Source organism: Rhynchophorus ferrugineus, unplaced genomic scaffold (genome assembly GCF_030347505.1).
Source record: "Rhynchophorus ferrugineus isolate W39M unplaced genomic scaffold, kcgeb_rfMv2 rfM6, whole genome shotgun sequence".
Taxonomy (NCBI): domain Eukaryota; kingdom Metazoa; phylum Arthropoda; class Insecta; order Coleoptera; family Curculionidae; genus Rhynchophorus; species Rhynchophorus ferrugineus.
The window spans coordinates 22,462,283-22,483,222 of record NW_027472585.1 but is presented as its reverse complement, the minus strand read 5'-3'; the positions used below and the strand labels follow the sequence as shown (position 1 = coordinate 22,483,222).

General features: G+C 32.4%; 1 protein-coding gene across 1 annotated transcript; it reads right to left on the bottom strand.

The window, feature by feature from the left end:
- Positions 1–325: 325 nt before the first annotated feature.
- Positions 326–7,786, bottom strand: LOC143198693 (uncharacterized). The gene is made up of 5 exons (XM_076408052.1): positions 7,389–7,786; positions 6,707–7,286; positions 2,136–2,265; positions 1,783–2,084; positions 326–533 (listed from the first exon to the last, which is right to left on the bottom strand). The coding sequence occupies exons 1-5, from the start codon at positions 7,663–7,665 to the stop codon at positions 326–328; spliced, it is 1,497 nt and encodes a 498-aa protein (XP_076264167.1). The 5' UTR covers positions 7,666–7,786.
- Positions 7,787–20,940: the final 13,154 nt, after the last annotated feature.

Below are 20,940 nucleotides of genomic sequence, written 5' to 3'. Positions count from 1 at the left end.
GTATTTTAATAAAATACTAATTTTGTTACATCCAGAATATATAAAAATGTATCCTGGCAAATATATCCGAGGGAAAAAACCCTCTCATCGTTTTCGTTACAGTCGAAATTCGACGACACAACGTTGGAATTTTTTACCCGTTCCCTGTTTATTACCGGTTCCAGTTCATATTGGACGATCGCCGGAATAAACATGGATTTTTTTCCTGAGAAACGATCTCGCTCATTCGTTTCATGAAATCCTTTCCCAACCCAATAAACTGACCGGCACGGTCGAGCAAGCTATTCCGCAGGAATTTCATATACCAATTAATTGCGGCGTCATTTTATTCCTCGCAAAAACCCGCTCGGATGGCATCTGGATTTAATATCCGACGGAATGACGGCGCGGCGGGCGGGTAGGACACGGGTACATGTCTGGTGGCGTCGCGCAGGTATTTGCCTCGTTGGAAATGAAGAGCTTTTGAAAACGACGCCTTTAGAAATGCGAGGCCGAGGAACGCGTCCTGAATATGCCGCGTTAAACCGTCCCACCTGCAAATATTAGTTTTATTGACTGTTGGGTAAGGAAATTGAAGTGTTTCGAAGCGGGATTATGTGACGCCTTCCACGTCGGTTACGAATATTATCTGCCTCGAGCGACAGCAAGTTACTGCTAAGCTGATGAGCCCCGTCACGGGCAGAGTTTATGGTATTTTAATCGATGCTGAGCTTCAGGCCTGTTTAATCGTGATAAAATAATAAAAAATTAATATAGACCATTTAAAATAGTCCTCCCTGTCAATTGAAGTTATCACGACGTCGAATTTATTGCAAATTATATTCTGTAAATTCGTTTTAAAACTAGACCATCTTTTTCTTCCATCTTGTTCGAGCTCAAAGATGTAACTGAATCAGCCTATAAAATTTGTCTACTTCGCAAATGTCTGTAACGTCTTTTCAAATATTATTGAAAATAGTTTGAGGTTATAAACTGGCAAACTTTGTTTTGAAGCTTGGATTGTTTTGATTATTTTCCAATCGCTGCTAAATATTTGTTATTATTACAATATATTACAATAGTTACAAATAAATTTGCGTCTCTAGCAACTTACTTCCAACAGGCATAAGGTAACGAGGGTACCCTCTTGCTAGTAAAATGTGTTAGAGAGGTAAATATTAATGCTATTAGATATTAAGTTAAGTATTAGTATGGACACCGTGGCTAAAATCTCTCAAAATGTGAAGTATAATGTAATGTTAGATTCGCCAAATAGAAACGGTGATTCGGATAATAAGTATTACAGTGACTGTATGAAGTATATTAGCAATATATGTTAATTGTAAAAAAATCGTATTATGCATAAGATTTTTAGGCATAAATAATGTGTAATTTGGGTGTAATTTTTCAAATTATACCTGTGCATTTGGTTAGAATATATGAGGAGAGAATGGATAGTATCTCATACTAGACTGTATACATTATAACAGAGTTTTGTGGTGGATTTCTTCACTTTTGATTTGGCGGACATATATAAGCCGTTATATATCTGTGCTCTTTTGTTTATTCATTCACTATACATTAGTTGTGGCATTTTATAAATATAATTTCATCGCTGTGTTAATTTTGGAGAGAAATGAGCAATATTTGCTAATGATATTAGTATCTTCAAAAGAAGCAAAGTGAACAAGTAGTCTTCAGAAGGAGCGAGGTCTGGAGAATACGGCGGGTGGGTAGTATAGGTGCTCGATCACCGTTAATGGTTTCATTAGGTTTTAACAGCTCATTATAGACAACACAAACATGAGACATGTATATTCGGCTTTGACGTTGATAGCATCACATGGTGCATGTCCAGTGTGTGACCAGATGGTCCCGATGATTTTATCGTTTCGGTTTATTATAATGCCTTGGATGATAATATCAGTTTTTGTTACCAGTAATGATACTACGTAAAAACTTTTCCGATTTTGCCACTGAAGCAGCATTTCACACATGGCCAAACGCCTTTCAATACTCACTCCCGTGTTCTTCAATAGATTGGAAAGGGTTTCTTGTGATACTCCCAACAATTTTGCATATTTTTCTTGTATTTTATACGGATCCTGTTATCATCTTAAATCGTCGTATTTTAATTTTTAGTATAATTTGGCTGCCCAGAAAGTGTTTTTGTCTTCGGTGTCACAATCACCAGTTTTAAAACGTCGGAACCATTTCTCGCATGTCGAAATTAAAGGAGTATAGTTGCTGTAAGTTTGACACAGCATTCGACGATCTTCAGCTGACCTTTCAAATTGAAGTAAACAAGTTAAGCATTCTGAAAATGTTCTATTAAATTTGAGACGTTTTTAACACACTGAAAAAACATTTTATACATATTTCGATGAAGTCGTCACAAATACTGCAAAGTGAAATCTGTATGTAGGGCTTCATCACGAAGTTCGTTACAAATGTATACAATGAGATTTAATACACAGTAACATATAAGTGTTCTAAATCCTTCAAAATTAATCTGATAAAGAAATGAACAAAAAATTAATTAAATTGTATTATTGATGATAAATTTTTGGTTAGTTTTAATAGAATTATTTTTCATTATAAATTAAAATCACGTTAAGTTTGTGGAAAAATACGTGGATTTTAAAACAATATATTCAAACAATGGAGTATTGTTTTCAAAACCAGTGTATTTCAAACTTTACTTTTAATTGGTAGAAAATGGAAAAAAATGGGATATATCTTCTGGAATTATAATATTTTGTTCTAACTCAGATGAAATTTTGGATACTTTATATGAACCTTTACACTTTTAATGTCTTAGTTTCCTGGCAATTAGATTGCATACGGTGTACCTTAATTTTTAATAATTTTAACATTCCAATTATTTCCGACCCTTAAGCAATAACGTATGGGATTCAGTATCGCTGTACATTCGTTACAAGTGTGTACCAAAAATGATTAAATCCTTTAAAATGAATTAACACACTGAATATATAACTCTAAGAGGTAAATAATTGAATTGTATTATTGATGGTAAACTTCCAGTAACTGAGCAAGATAGTACAAACATCGATTGATTGGATTTGTTATCGAAAGAAAACATGGTACAAACAGAAGATACCGTCACTCCATGTTCGCCGTTGAATGAATGTCTTCAAACGATCGAAGTGAAAGCACCCGGAGGGCGTATTGTTGCCCAAGACTAACAAAAGACTAGTCGCTTCCCTCAACTAACTTAATAATGGCTAATAAGGAAACAGTTCCTCATTAATTCGGGAACGGTAAATCTAAGACGCCCCTACAAAGACCGTTTACAACGTAATATGCAAATTTAGTGCACTAGAGAGCCTAACGTTCGATTTATGATAATGATGTTTAACAATTGCCAGGTTACGTAAAGGGCCTCGGTTTGGATTGGTCTCTCCAAATTTCCTATATCATATTAAATTGACGGCCTACATTGCACGGCGTATATTATATTATATCCTTGTTCGGTTTTATTATTTATAGCTTATGGTTCATTAAACTATAATGGACGCGTTCTATTACTAATGCATTATTATATACTGAGAGGGTTCAATAATTTTTTGCTGATTTCATAGCCATGTTTATTTGATTTTATTTTAGTCAGATTAGTGTTACTTTTAACAGAGTTAACTGTTATTTTAAATTTGAAAATCGCTAGGTACGTGGAAAAATGTACGTTAAAATAATATATACAAACCATGGAGTATTTTGTTCAAAACCAGTGTGTTTCATAATTTACTTTCAGACAGCTATACCCAATGATTAAAATTTTTAATTGTTAAGAAAAAATGGAAATGAAATGGAGAATTGAAGGCCTGGAAAATCGCTAATGAAGTGTTTACACTTTCTGGAGATATATTATGTTATTCTAACGCTCATAAAATTTTGGATACTTTATATGAACCTTTATACATTTAATCTCGTAGCATCTTCGCAATTTGGTTGTTTCTATTTTAACAATTCTATTAATTTAAAAGTCTGGCCTTTAGACAATAACGTATAGGATTGAATATCGCTGTATAAAACTTGTTACTGCTTTATCTAAAATAACTACCTATTAAATAATATATCCTACAAAATAAGTAAATTCCAATAAGCCAAAATACGCCCAAATCTAGTAATCGGATATAACCGTCAGATCAGCCACACAAAATATATAAACAAATATTTTCGGCTCTATTTTCAATGGTCCTGACCGGTGTACCGCCTTTTCCAACTCTTATGCGATATATAACTCGTCATTTTTATTGTATACTAGCTGACCCGACAGACTTCGTCCTGCCAAAAAGATTTGTAATGTGGCAGTTTTTGTGCCTACGTATTTTAAAAAATTCTCCTGAACAGAACCATCACCCTGGTGATAGGGCGTTGTGAATAAAAAATAATTAAATAAAACATATATAAGGATTGAAAAGTAAGTAATCGCTTTATTGTTAATCATGTGAATCATAATTATTATTATTATTATCATTATATTGCTTTGTGGTATACGATGTTTTTTGTTTGATTACCTGGCGCATAGATAAACAAATCTGATGGTTTTCCAACACGGGAACAGGCAACATACAATTGACCATGTGAGAAACATGGGTTTTCTAGATTAATACCACAAACACTTAATGATTGCCCCTGGGACTTGTTTATAGTCATAGCAAAAGCAAGCCGTCAACATGTCTATAGGAAATTTGCCATTACCAATGTCAATGAGTTGTTTAGAGAATATGTTTCCAGATTGGTCATTTTGCAACTCGACACGCATATTCTTGCTTAAATGAAGTACTTTAACATGTTTCCACAAATTGGAGGACTTTAGACATGCATTGAGTTCATCAGCTGGCGTTGATCGTGGAATCACTGGCAATGTTTGACGAAAATCTCCTGCTAATAAAATCATTGCACCACCAAATCGGTTATTATTGCTACGTAGATCTTTTAAGGTTCTGTCTAAAGCCTCCAAAGATTTTTTATGTGCCATCGTGCATTCATCCCAAACAATCAATTTACATTGCTGCAAAACCTTTGCCATTGCAGAGTTCTTCGAAACGTTGCAGGTTGGAGTTTCATTGCTTTGCATATTTAATGGCAATTTTAGTGCTGAATGGGCTGTTCGACCACCTTCAAGCAAAGTTGCTGCGATTCCCGACGAAGCGAGTGCAAGTGCAATTTTATTTTGTGAGCGAATTGTTGCTAATATTAATGAAATAAAAAAAGTTTTTCCTGTACCACCAGGTGCATCTAAGAAATAAATCCCTCCAGTTTCATCATTTGTTACTTTCATAAGAGTTTCAAATACATACTTCTGTTGTTCATTTAACAGTGGAAGATTTGTTTGAATTAATTCTTTCAAAGCGTTGAGATCATACAGTCTTTCTCGATGCAACTCTTGGTTAAAAGCGTCATGCATTGGACGATTGGGCGCGGTCAGGCCTAATTGAATTAATAGTTTGTTTGACATTATCAAGCACATGTCCTCAATTGAAATCAATGCTTCATTGTAAATTTCTTCACTGATTTGTATATTTGGATTTCCCATTCTATTCCGTATTTGATACAAAATATCATCACACATATAATCTTTGTACTTCATCCACAAATCAATTGGGTTTGATGGGAAGCATGTAGATATGATTATAGAAAACAATGTTCGTATTTGATGAGTGTGTGATGATATTACAGCATCATTGAGAGTTTGATCCCAATGAGCGTCATTTTCAAGCAATTGCAAACGTTGACAGGCTTCTCTGTAGGATCCACACAATTCACCATCAACAGTTCGTAACTGTTGGAATGATGTTGGGCCACGTACATTGACTAATAGCAGTCGTAAATAAAAACATTCATCATTGCTTGGATGTACTGAATAAATCCGGCCAATCGCATCGGTGGAATATACATCTGTATATCCTGGAACTGGTTTTCCTTGTTTCCGTCGTATAAATCTCCTTGAGGATTGATTCCAGGTATAATATTTTGGCATTTCAGAATATAGCAATGTTTGTGCGAAATCATCGTTTTGGCATGTCTCAAAAAAACTGGTTAATGTAGTAGATGGTGGCTGAGCAGCTCTTTGTACTGCGTTCTGTGCTGTAAAATACACTCTTTGTCCATTTTCTAAATGCACAGCTAAGTGAACAACAGAAGGGTGTCTCTCGGGTGAATAGGAAAAGAAAATATTCGCCAAACAGCTTCATTACTACTGACATAGCGGCCCATTTGGTATTGGGTAACTTCATCATTAGAATTCCCTGCACCAATTCCAATCACAGCCATATCCCTCCCTTTGGTTACATATTTGCAAATGTATTTAATCGATTTCACTGAATGGCAAGATTCAACGTTGATGTGTGCTTTGAATGTCTTTGATAAAATGGGTGAATATGGAACAATCCAACGATTATCTATTTCAATATCTTGTTAATTTAATTTGACAATTGTTGATTTTCCATTGTCTGCTGTCGATCTGCGACGATACAATGGATAACCGTCATTACCAGTAATTGTTTCCGATATTAATGTCCGTGGATATCGTTTTGAACATTTACCATCCATCATACACGGTGAATTTTGATTAAGAGTTCCACAGGGACCATGTATCATGTTTTTGATAACTACCTCATGCAATCCAGGATCTACTTGTACATTAGGGATTTCAGCTGATATCACTGTATCAACTTCATTTGGCCTTATCTTTTCAACCAACCAAATCAAAATGTGTGCATGTGGCAATCCTCGTTTCTGCCACTCCACAGAATACATCCAGCAGCGTGTCTCACCAAACACATTATGTTTTACGATGAAATTCATTAAAGATTTCAACTTTTGTCTAAAGACTCTGGCTGTAATATCATGACGATCAATGGATGATTTCCCAGGTAATAACTCCTGCTTAATTTCTATCCATTGCGGATTGCATGTAAATGTGATGAACAAATCTGCTGTACCATAATGACGAACATACGACATGGCATCTTGAGCATATTCGTGCATATGCCGAGGGCTTCCGATGTATGTTGCTGGAAGAATAGTCATCCGACCGACATTCTGTGCATTTCCATCAGTATTAATCGCATCTCGAAGGTGAATATACTCTTCAGATCGGAGTTTGGTTTGATTCAACCTGATGAATGTTAATCTCTCCGTTTCAATTTTAACATACATGTCATCAACATATTTGTGATATAATCGCCGACATTTCAATATGTGATTATCTGCATTTTCCCGAATCATTAGGCGGTATGAATAATAGTTCATTGAACTGACTTTTTTGTTGGTTTCAGAACCTGTAAACAGATTTTGTTTTAATAACATTCAAATATAAAATTAAAATACATAATATAGTGACTGAGATATTATCGCCATAGCTAAACTAATATTTTAGTTACCTGTAATGGGATTTATCATTTTTATTGATAAATCGTAGCCATCTTCACCTTGCCAAAATATAATGGGATATTGCAGTGCATCATATGAGCGGTGTGTTTCCTTTATAGGTTGTAATTGAAAATTCCGACGATGTAAAACAATATCACGGGATTCCAAGTTTTCTCCAACTACAACGATAGCAACTTCATCAATAGTTGGTGCATTAAAACGTCTTGTATGTTGACCTGCAGGTGTTTTATCAGCTCTGATTACAATTTTGTGATTATCGGATGGCATCAGATCCAGGGCAGTTTTAAACAATATAATCAATTGATTGTGTTGATGAAATAAAGTTTGTAATTGTTCTACAATAGACCTTTTTACTAAATTGTTATGTGCACAACGCAGATCAATTTCTTGTGGTGAATTGCCCATAAAATAAATTTGCAGGAATTTGTTGTCGCTATCTGATACTGGTAACAGTGAACCTGCTCTGTGATATATTTGCCCTTGTATCTGTAAATAAAAAAAATATTATGGTGTGGTATAAATTAATGGATTGTCAATGATCAAACTTAAATAATATTTGATCTTAAAAAGTATATATTTAGTTTTAACTAATATCTATCAAATATAAAATATAATAAAAGTGTCACTGAAACTGAATCACCATATAATATGATGACTAAGTGATATATTTCGTAATTATTAAGAAATTGAAGATTAGTAACACATCTTAACTTTGGTGACAGAAAATTTTGTTCGCTAAAATAATTATGAGTAACTGCTATAATACATACCTTGAAAGTTGGCATAAAATTTTCCCGAACTGCATTTGTTGCCCCAAATGAAGTCATTTGAAAGCAATTGTTATATTGTTGAATATGTGTCAAAAAGTGTATAGAATCTGTTCCTATTCCTGAAACCAATGAGTACAATGGTTCTGGTGGTGGATCCAATTGTATCAATTTCACTTTACCATTTGCGCAACACAATCCATTGGCTTCGTTTTTGTATTTTAATGCCTTACAGTGTGAGCAAACCAAGTTCATAGAACCAATAACAACACATTGGTAGTTACTGTAGTCAATTGACACATCGTAACTGAAAGCAGCTGGATTCAAACTTGCGCGATTATTAGTTGAATGTCGCGCTCGCGCTTCACGCGTTTGTGATATCCGAATTCTTTCACGTTCATTTCCGTCGTCACGTTCTTGTGCAGTACGATTAGATCGGTAATTAGCTTGGTTTATAGCATTTCTGGTTCTTCTACCTAAATTGCTTCGTCTTATAGGAGGCATATCAAATATAAATTATTTTTTCACTAATCACGAACTAAACAAACACTAACTAACTAAACACTCTGCACAAAACACGATATACGAATTTGTTTCGTGTATCACTTGACAATTCATCTGTCATCTGTCAAAAGTCATCTGTAACAGACAACTTTTTTTTTTAAATTTGATATGACTTGAACTCAAATCCTTTTAAGCCGTACGAATTGTTTTATTTATTTAAAATTTGAATTAAATTTTAAACAAATAAAAAATTTTAAATAAATAAAACAATTCGTACGGATTAAAAGGATTTGAGTTCAAGTCATATCAAATTTAAAAAAAAAAGTTGTCTGTTACAGATGACTTTTGACAGATGACAGATGAATTGTCAACTGATACACGAAACAAATTCAAACAAAAAGGGCTATTTTTAGGGTTTTTCCAGCAATAATTCTAATTTTTCTCGCCGTAAAAACCATCCCTGAACTTCAACGAACATTTTAAAAAAAGATTTGGCCAAATTGGTCCAGGCGTTGTTGAGTTATGCGCTTAGGAACATATTTTGCGATTCATTTTTATATATAAGATAAATCAAAAAATGATGCTTATTTTGGAGGCATAGTACATCATCGTTCTAGAGGAAATTCTAAAGGTTATTAAGTCGAAAACAATATTAACACTTATCAAATAGAATTTTAATTCAAAATTGTTAGTTCCCACGTGGGACATAAGCCAAAGTAGCTAGTATTAGATTGACGGAAGCCATAGAAGGTAAAATAGGGATAGTCTTCCTAGAGGGGGGCATTCTAGATCTACATACAATATACAAACTAAGAGTTTGAAAGAAATGCATCGACTTGCAGGAAAAAAATTGCGGCCACTGTTTTGCAGTTAAGTGTTAATAGGGGACTCTGGCGCAAAGTTTTGCTTTGCCCAACATCAAGAGGGCGCCATAATTGGCCGTTCAAGGAATTTGATTGGTCAATTTAAATCTACATTATAGGCGCCTGTATGAGAAATATTTTATTGTAAAGACATTTGATTGGCTCATTAGTAATGTTTGGCACCTGACAGCCTTGATGTCATGTTTAATTCACCAATGAAATTTAAATAAAAAAACATTGTTTTTCTGAAATAAATTTATTAAATTAAATATAAATAAAAATATAATATAAAAATAAATATATATATTTATCTGTTCAATTCTTTTCCTTTTTCATATTTCTTTAGTGCCATCTATTTAATAGGATCTATCAGAGTTCTCTCTTATTGTTTTGTTATACTGAATGCAAACTTAGAATCTTCCCCTGTTAGAATTCTGTTCTCCTTTTTTACTTAAAAGTATATAGCACAACTTGTTATTACTTTTAATATTTTATCTGAAAGATCTTTATAGAATATACAATTGAAGGGTTTGAAAGGTTTTACTTTTTTTTAACATATTTTATCCCCGGTTATTATAGAATGTAAATATTTAGAGCCATCATGTTCATCATCTTCACTATTACATAAAAGCCAATGAGATGAGAAAAAATTAACTTATGTTCAGTGCTTCAAATGATTTCAAAAACATACTTGCCGAGGATGTATATTTCTAAATCCATGAGCTAGATCCAAAACAAACTATCTTGGTTAACTAGCCTTAAGCAAATATATTTATTTAAATAATCACACTTACTCACACATTTTTGTTTCTGGTCACGTATGTTCCGAAGAATGCTTCGACTATGGTGTTTGCCAATATGTCCTTAATTCGTGTTGCTTTAGGCCACCGTGTTAGTCTGTCGATCATTGTAAGACAATATCGATCCGTTTTATTTTTGGGCTTTGCGCGTTGTACAGTATGGCTGGTTGTCTAAGCCGACACAGATTTAATTTTAGTTGCGCCATCTATGTGTCAGGCCGGGGACTTTTCAAATGACTTGTTATATTCCCTGTTCTAGTACACGAACATGTATTACTACAGTTATTATTCCATATTTATATTTATAACATAAAGCTAAGGGAACATTATATATACTTATATTTGATGCTCTGAAATCGTTACAGTTCTGAAAATAATCTTACTTATGGTACTTTTGTTGTAATGTTCTGTAGTGTAGTAATTTAAAAATATTAATACCTTGTTGATTATTGAATCATAATGAAAATTGGACATAACTAAATGCCGTTTAATAATGTTAGTTCTTGAGATAGATTGCAAATATATTAATATGTTTTATATAAAGACTTTTATTATTAGAGGCTTAAATCAGGAATTTTGATCAAACCTAGCCCTCAACAACCTTATTCAGGTTAATATAATGGATTTAATTAAAATTTAGTAGATCAGTGTTCTATTATTTAAACTCTTGTGAGTAACCGTAACTGTTTCTTATTTATTTATTCCATAATTTTACGATATTGCTTTTATTTTATTTCATATATTTTTTGTTATATTTTAAAGCTTGCTTTCTACTACTTAAAGGTTTTCCTGGCTAAACGTACTGTTTAAAGAGGCGTGTTAAATGAATTGACATTAAGCTTGTGACTTATAAACAACCCAATAAACATCTGGTTCTGAAGCAACCTGATTACTGACGTGATTTTAGTGATGTATGTTGGTATTTTATCGATATTTACGTTTTTCTCTTATGTAATGTATATACAATCGCAAATACAAGTTACGTCTCACTCTAGCAGAGCATGGACCTGGACTAAGAGTTTATCGCATCTTTGTACGGCCATTTGTATATATAAGATACCATAAACTACAAGAGATTGAAGAAAATTTGGGTATCTCTCCTGGAAAATTAACCAATGTTTTTATAAAAACATTGGGTTACAAAATAATTAGTGTCCGGTGACAAAAAAATAAATTAGGATGCAAGTCCAAAATGAACCGCAATCTTTACAGAAATCTAAATATTTCAATCTGGTCAGTAGAGGCTGAATAAACCATTTCAACTTCCAATGTGAACATAGGAAATTGAATAGTTTATATTAGCTTATAAGATAAGTATTAATTCAAAGTCTAATATATTTTGTTTTTGTGCTGATATTGTTTTTGTAGTATTTTAGATCAACTATATTCAAAAATTGGTATTGAAATCACATGCAATCTAGAAAAAGAATATACGTGTTTCCATCAACATCATATGCTAACACAAAATATCAGTTTTGTTATCCGACTTTTCTCTGACAAAAGCAAATCTTATCACAAAGTATAATCCAAGAAACAGTGGTTTTGGGATAGTGGCCATTTATTGCAATAAGTATATTGAAATCAACATTAAAATATTATTTAGTAGAACTGTGACGAAATTGTTGATGCTAGATGTGACTTTGTAATATTTTTTAGATTCATATAATATGCCTCTGATTCATCTATTGCACCTTCATTTCTGCAACTGAATAATACCATACTATAGTGCTGAAGCTCTAATAAATGATATTGTTGAATATCACAATGTCTACCGGTGAGAGAACGATAATTTGAGATGCATATAAGAACTTTTAAAACTATTAATGATGCATAACAAATTGAGAATGAAATTTTCTACTGTAACACTTTCTTTTTCTGTCTTCAGGGGATATTTCGTTTTATTCTCACTGTGAAGAAACTTTGATATTTGATATTTTTTGTTCCCTTGCAATTTACCTATTCACCTTTTCCAATTCATTATTGCAATCAAATAATAAAATTATATAGTGCTGAATTTGGTCTCTACAATAGTAATATATAAAAGTTGCTAAACGTAACTCTATATTATATTAAAGAATGAGACCTTGAAATATATAAGAACGTTTAAAACTATCAATATCAGAACTTTAAGTTTGAAAAAACCTAAATAAAATTCTGACCACATAATTTTTCTTTTTCTCATTTTCCTGTCATCTTGTAACATGTCGTTTTAGTCTGTGATGAATTATAGGATGTTTGATGTCATCTTTTTATTACTTTATTTGTTCGAAATTTGATTGCCTCTGATTCATGTATTGTAATTCAGTTCTAATCTATATAATACAATGCTATAGTTTTGAAGCTTTCGAAACAAACAATATTGTTAACTAGCATACTGTATACTAGTGAGAAGGATGAGACTTTGAGATATGTAAGAACTTTTAAAATTATTAATGATGTAAGTCTGGAATAAAAAGGTAAAACGTATCCCTTTCAATCTACGTTCAACCGGCTTCGACCGCTTTATTATAAATTCTACCTTTTTCGGATTATAGCTCGTTGGTTCACGGGGATCAAACAGCCCTTCGCGGTAGACAATAGATGGGAGCGTCCTCCGAAGGCGGACCAATATCCTTTCACTGTAAGATTTTAATATGACTGTGCAGCCTAGAGGAAAATCCGTCAGCTTTGGCTGCCGTAGTCCCGATTACGTTTACTTATATTGACAAATTATTCAACCGTTAAAAATGGCGACGACGACAAACGGGCTCCCCTCTCTCGTCCTCGGCGGCCTTAATAATATTTATAAATTTAATATCGAGTTTTCTACTGGGATATTCTGCGTGCTTAATCAAAGAGAGTCAGTTCAAGTACAAGCGATATCGATATTTGTTTGCTAATTTACTGTAAATGTTTCGCTCTGTTGGTTTCATATTTTCACTGCGCTCCTACTGAATTAATTTTCCAGTTCTAAATGGGACCAAAATGGTTCCGTATGCCAGTGATATTGAAAAATTAACAATGAAGCCTTTAAAGTGGCACTTGTCTTGTGTAGAAATTAAAAAATAATAGAAAAATATAAAATATATAAAATAGAAAATAGAAGCCAATCCAAAGGTTATTTCTTGCCTCGGAAAGACAAATTAAAATTTTATGAAAATATAAAATATAAAATATAAAATTGAGCAGCGGATGGTAAGAACAATAAGAGAAACAACCTTTTTTGGGTAATTAATAAGAGCTGCCAAAGAAAACAATATTTGTACAGATCCTGATGAACACAAAGTTGTATTGTATTGTAAGCACTTTTTATTGTTGCACTTTTTATATTAGGATAGAGTTCAAATAAGCATTTTGCTTCGATCGTTTAGGATGCTGACTAATTCTAACACTATTTCTGAAGTATGTATTTAATCACTGTCTCTGTCTCTAATTATTATATTTACAAATAATTCAAAGACTGCCCAATCTTGTTTGCCACATCGTCTATCTCTAAGATACACCTTTTTAATTAATAGTAAAGAAATCATTAAACGATCACCGGTGTTGGATATTTCATTTTGTTATGGAAAATATTATCACAATTTCTTATAGTAATTCTAGTTTCTTCCTGAATATATCAAAGGATTTGAGCTTTTGAAAATTATAGAAATTGTAGTTAGGCACTTATTATTATTATATTACTATATAGGGATAATCTCGTGAAGATATATGATAGTTATGTTCGCAATATTTCTTGACCAACCTTGTAATTAAAGAAGCATACGCAGGTGAGATATTGCCTCAGAAAGTTTTCCTCAAATCTAGGACATTTTGTAACAAAATTATTGTACCACATGCTTTGCCAGATACAGAACTTCTATAATCTAATACACTGTTATATGAAAATTTGTTTTTATTTCATGATGTTTATATAATTTCAAATTTAAATAATATTACGTTTGAAATCATTTATAGCTCTGCTAAGATCTTAGATTAAAGCAATTAAGCACAAAATGAGACAAAGGTAACCAAAATGGAAGGCATTTATTTTGAACAATTGCTACGAAAAATATTTTAATATTTACTAGTTCTAATCTAGCAACATAGTTAATAACATCGTTACAGTGTCGAAAACACCTTTTCGATTTCACATCAATCCAGCCATTTATCCAAGTATTGCCAATTCATTTCCATGAATATTACTACTATATTGATGTAAATAACTCTCTCGGCCTATCCCAGATTTTCATCGCTGGTCATAATGTTCATCAAACTTTCCATCTTTCTTAAATGAGACACAATCAACCACAATCTCTTTTGATGCATCAACTACTAAACTGAATAACTGGTTAAGTCTATTGTGCCGTAGTGATTATTGGACTAATCCACATGATTCCAATTTCATTCAAAGTTTGTTTGCGTCATCAATATGTTTAATGTATTGCCTGCCGCAATTCGTAAATTCGGTTTAGAATCAGACAATATTTTCCTTCTCATTTTATTCTAATTAAAAAGAGACATAATGCTGTGTTATTAGTTTGTCAGACGTACGCAAAATTATTCAAAATATTAGTTATACATACTATAAACCAGCAATCACTATTTTAGGGCTTTGATTATTTTGATAACTTTTAAATCTCTCCGTAATATATCATATCACTTTGTTTGAAAATGCCATAAATAATAGATATAGAGAGTCGAAAATTCGCTAGGGCTTTAATATGTTATTTCGAGAAGGAACGAAATAATGAAGGCCCCTTTTGCCCGTAAATTCCGTTAGAGGGGTAATTTTTGATAATATTAAATATTATACGTTGCTGCAATTTTATTAAAAATGTTCTAGCGTGTTGCTGCTCCTCTGAAGATTAGTGTACTGTGAATAATATTGTTTAGAATAAGAAGACCAATACATTGATTCATTAAATTCAATCAAGAGAACCCGTCTACATATGAAGAGGGTGGAGAATCTTGATCATCTTGATATTGGCTCTACACGAGATCAAATATATGAAATGTATAAAACATATGTGAGTGCACAAACTATTTTATGGATATAAACAGAATTTATTACAATTATTTCAGAGAAAATTGTTAGTTTGGAAAGTAAAAATAAAAGAGTTAACCATAAAATATTATCAATATCATAAAAAATGTTAATATATAAATAGCATCAACAAAGGCTGTAATGAAGGAATGGCTTTCAAAACATGAATTGAGTTTTGAAGAAACTATGCTGAAAACTGAACTATTTCAAACTGTTACTAGGTAAATATAAATGAAATAGCATATACCACTTTAGTAAGCAGAATTAAAAGTAGAATATCATGCGTGGATTACCAAAATATATTTTGTTACTAATTATGGAATTCGCTTTTCTTACCATTCAGTACATTCTTGATAAATATTTTCGGCGATTTTATCATATGATCAAGTATGGTATATATATATATATATATATATATATATATATATATATATATATATATATATATAGAATACAGCAAAAATAATGATAACTGGCCAAACCATTCCATAGAGAAAGAAGAGAAGATACTCATATTTATAAGGCCAATAGCTAAGAAGGAGTATCCTCACTACACTTTGTTATAGGATAATTTTTAGATGGTAAAAATGTAGCTGTTTTAGTATTTATAATAAATAATGTGTAGACAAAAACCAATAGGTTTATATGTAAGGTGCAATAGGTAATTGTTAAATGTAATAAATGTAACTGATAAATAAGTTAACCTATATTCGTATTAGTATACTATAAAGCTTTATTGCTTCATAGTTAAGTTTTGATGGGAATTGAAATATAAATATTTAGAAAACAAGGGACCCTGCAATTGTTAGCAGAGTTAGCTTACGTTTATATGTTTGTGCCATTTATCAAAATACCGCAGTCACCGCAAAAAACAATCAAATGTATTTATGTTTGAAGAAGGCAGTGTGTTGTATAGAAATTTTCACAATGGTTTGAAGTAATTCCACAGAAAAAGGACAGAAGCAACATTGTGTATCAGTAAATTAGTTTTATTAATATTTGCAACTAATTTGAATAAACATAAACGACAGAGCTGAAAGCTTTTAAAAGAAAATATATTATAAAAGAGTCGGCTGAATATAAAAATTTAATCAAGCGCGACTGCAGCGGCTAGAGAGACGTGAAATATACCTAAAAAAGAAATGTTTAAAGGTAAAAACGGGTCTATTTACATAAAAGAAAGTTAGCGATGGGTAGGGCGAAAATCCACGTTTCATAAAGCCTTAAAATATTTAAATACGTAAATGCAAACCGAGGCATTTCTAGAATTCATGAATAAAAGTCATAGTCGTCTTCTGCGGCATAAATAATCTGGTTGCTTTTGTCTTTGTCGGGCAAAAACACACCATAGGAAAATCTCTCAACTATAATACATATAGATATCTGGTAGAGACAAAAATTCTATTGTATAACAGGAAACGTAAAATAATATGAAAGGTTTGCTTAATTTTAGTAAATTCGTATTTTCTATATAGTGCATAGATCATTAACTTTATCATCATTATTAACTCAAGCATACATGACATTCAAATCATTAAAATGTTGTATTTAACGAAATCACTCTATAAAGTATACAAGGTAATCAAAGGTTGTGTCCACCAGAAGAAAATTACAATACATATTTCAACATTTCCTACCATAACTCATCAGTTTGACTCACAAATAGCACTATTATTGATTGATACATGAAACTAATATTTTCTCTATAAAATATGTCTAGAGAGTAATTCCAAAAATGAAGTATAAGTAATCAATTCAGAACCGAGGCTTGCTGAGAGTGTCAATTGATATGTCATTTGCATATCGAACAGCACTCTTTCAAGCTGTTCGATCGACTGCTTTAGGAACTTGATCCACTTAATCCACTGGTAGCCATCCCAGGCATGAAGATTGATAGTTTTCAGATTAGTTTCTATAATTGTGATCCATAGACTTTTATGAGCTGATGATTGGGACTTAATTTTAAACAGATTATTTAATTTCTCACAGTATATCCGAATGAAACTTTTTGATCTAGTTTTTAATCGTATTTGAAGAAACGAAAGCTCTAAGATGGCTATAATAGTGTCGATATATTGTTGCTTTATAGGGGGATCAGCAGTATAAACTCTCAATAAATTCGGATTTTAGTCCTGATTTGTTTTTGTTTTGTTTTATAGCGTCCGTTGTACCAGTTAGGATTTATCCCAGAAGTCGTCGAATTCGGTTTAATACTTCAGCAATAGAGCCACAGTTTACTGTATGAATTTGCCCCTACTGGAAACCTGGAAGATTTATAATGGCAAGCAATCTGTTAGCTGTTAATACTTTAGTCTTTATTTTATTAAATATGGAGCCATATGATCTTCAATGCCAACTATTTTTGAAGAATTCTCTCTAGAATTCTAGAAAGCATCAACATCTTTATTACCTGTTTAAGGGGTTTAATTTCGGCTCAGATTTCAAATGAATTTGGTATATTATTTTTCGCTCTTAGGTAACTAATGGAGCCATCGTAAGCTCGGCTTTCAAAACTGCCAAAGTGAGGGTCAAGGTATATAGCCGAAAGCAGAGTGAAAATTGACAAAAAAAGAAGAGCACGTTTTCCAAAGCTAATAAAAACTCTTCTATAAAATGACTGAAAGCGAATCTTATCTATATATCATGACACGGTAAAAATCTTGCCTGACTTTCCTAGTGGGTTTCTTCCGGTGCTTTTTGAAGTTTAATTTTTATGACTTACGGAAGTTCTTTTCCCAAATTGATAGGTAAATCATTCCTATATAGTGCGTATAACCTTTACTAATTCTCGTTTTGAATACTCAACCTGAACTTTATCATTTGTGCTGTCACGTGGTCGTCTCTAGAGATCCTGCCTCAATTTAATGATTCTATTTCCGCTTGTAATTTGAAAGATCTGCAGTCATCATTTGCTGGCGGAGTTGTACTTGTTGTTGAGACTCTGTAAAGTTTTAGAGATTCATCTTGGAAGTTTGCGAAGTTTACATCAAAGTTTTGAACGCTGACATCAATGGATTCACTCATGTCACCTAATTTTCTAAGATCTTCGTAAAATGACGTATAATTAGGTTTCGATGTAGCAACATTCAAATCGGCGGGAACACTATCCCTGTAAGCTTTCATTTCTTTCAATTATTGGCTAACATTTTGTCCCTCTATTTACTTTTCGATATTCACCTCTTTTGCATTACTTTAAATCCATATTGTTCAGGAATAGATGTATAGGTCCTCTGGAATAAAGCCTGAGTTTATTTGTAGTTTTGATTTGAAATTCTAGAATTAACCCTGACCTGATCAAATCATATCTGAGCTTTTTTCAGTAGATGCCGCAGTTAGCATAAATGAACGATGTCAACACCACGGAATGATACCAGGACAGTCTCCCTGGGATACAGATAGACATTGACATTATCCCGTCTTGCCTCTCAGACGAATAAACCAGTATTTTTGTTGAATAAAGGCCTTTTATTTAAACAAATTGGGTCTTTGTTAACGTGAGAGCGGCTACATGGTTTGCTTAGGCTGAAGTGCAATGGTACTGGATTTCTTTCTTTTGTCGAACATGAAACCACCATGAGAGTCAGCCGCGGATTACCGGTTATCACCAGTGTAAAAAAAGTGAACACCGTCATGTCTAGCTTCGATATAACAACTGCGAATATAGGACATATTGTCAATTTCAACATTGTGTCACAGTTTTTTCGATTTCAAGTACTAGAGCCTTTTCCTTGACGACTTCAATAATGAAAGTTTTTGTAGTTATTGATTACTATTCCACTTCTTATCAGCATCCTGTTTCCCTAGTGCAGGGCAGCAGTTATAGTAGCATGTGTTCCCTGAACAGTAGTCCAATATTTACAAGCGCAGCATCTTGCATCCCCAGTAATGGCATGTCGTCTCTCTCGGTTTCATTTTACCATGCACTCTTTGCATAACCACATCCATAAGTGTATTCGGAATATATCTAATATCCATGTTTTATCACTTCTGATCACAGCGATCATGCGACAACCCTTCTCCATTAACTCCCATAGAATCGGGCCTGAAACTGTCCATGGTGGAGTATCAATTAGATTATTTAAAGCCCTTCTACCAAAATAAAAAAGTATAACTTATAAATATATATGATGATGGATGAAGGTATACATCTACCAAAATAAAAAAAGAAAAGTATCCAAAGTAATAAAAACGCGTATTCGCCTAAAATATTCTAATAATCAGGAGTGTCCTAAAATTATAACTTTATTATTATTTTTTTATATAACATATTTTTATATTATAAAATATATAATAATTAATTTTTGACGCGTATTAATAACTATTATATATACATTTTTATATACATAATATAATTAACATATGCCTAGTTAATTATATAAACAAAAGCAAATGAATATTTCTATAGTAAATAGAAACACTATAATACGATACTTTATTTGCAATTTCGACTATTCGCTGTAGAATATTTAAATTTGAAAATATCTAATTTAAATTTTCCCTAAAGTGAGCGTTCTTCGGGAAAATGGGCCGCGGCCACAGCTTATATTCAATATCGGAATTGCAGCTCGTTTGTCTTCTTTCGGCGGTTGTCAAATTTGGGCACTCAAAGAGACTCAGATTGAATAGAGTTCAAAGCTTTGATCGGGATAATGTTCCAGATAGCATCAAGGCAAAACCGACTACGAGAACGTTCAAAAGATATTTTAATATAATGAAAAATGTTAAGTGGTTACTTTGATATTATAAATTGCGAATATCCTTTCGATAATTCCATTCGAATGTTCTTACAATGAAAGTTTCGTAACATGGCCCTTTTATTTCTTTTCTAACCTCTTACTTTTTCTATTACTATAGCTGCTGATCTAATATCAACTGTTTTGCTTCGTTGCATAAATATACGCAATATTATGTACAGATTTTTCTTTCATCAAATTTCCGTTCAATAACTTTTTAATTATTTTTATGCTTTATGCCACAACTATTGAGAATGAAAAGATTATAAACATCCTGAATTGAGAATTTAAGCCACAGAGCCTACTTTCTCTCTATTATATTAGTTTTGTTTAAAATTTGAAAAACTGTGGATAAATAGTACCCACCTTTAGATTAAAGGTTTTATTAAAGTGCGATTTCAATATATAAATGAATTTTTAATTTTGCCCAGTTTCAAATCATGAAAATTATATAAAACAAAAGTGTTCATACCTCGTAAGTTGCCATTAGCTTCAGTTTCATAGTTTTATATATATTTCATAAATGACATTTTTTGTTTGAAAAAATGTAGAACTATTTCAATCGAAACACCTGTTGCAATAGGAATTCATTAACTGCAGTTATAATATAATTATGCGGAAAATAACTTCCAGTGAAGTTATGTGGATAGATGCATGATGCAAATATCACTTGTTTAATTAAAGTTTTTTTTTAACTTAAATTGTCACCGAGTCTCTTGATATATTCTGAAAATCATCACTGCCATTTTCACTACGCTGAAATCATTTTGTAATGGGTGTAGAAGATCAAGATAATCCAAGTACTCCACATATAAATTGCAGCACGTGTCAGTTATATATTACGAAGGGTTGAAAACTAAAATAATGATG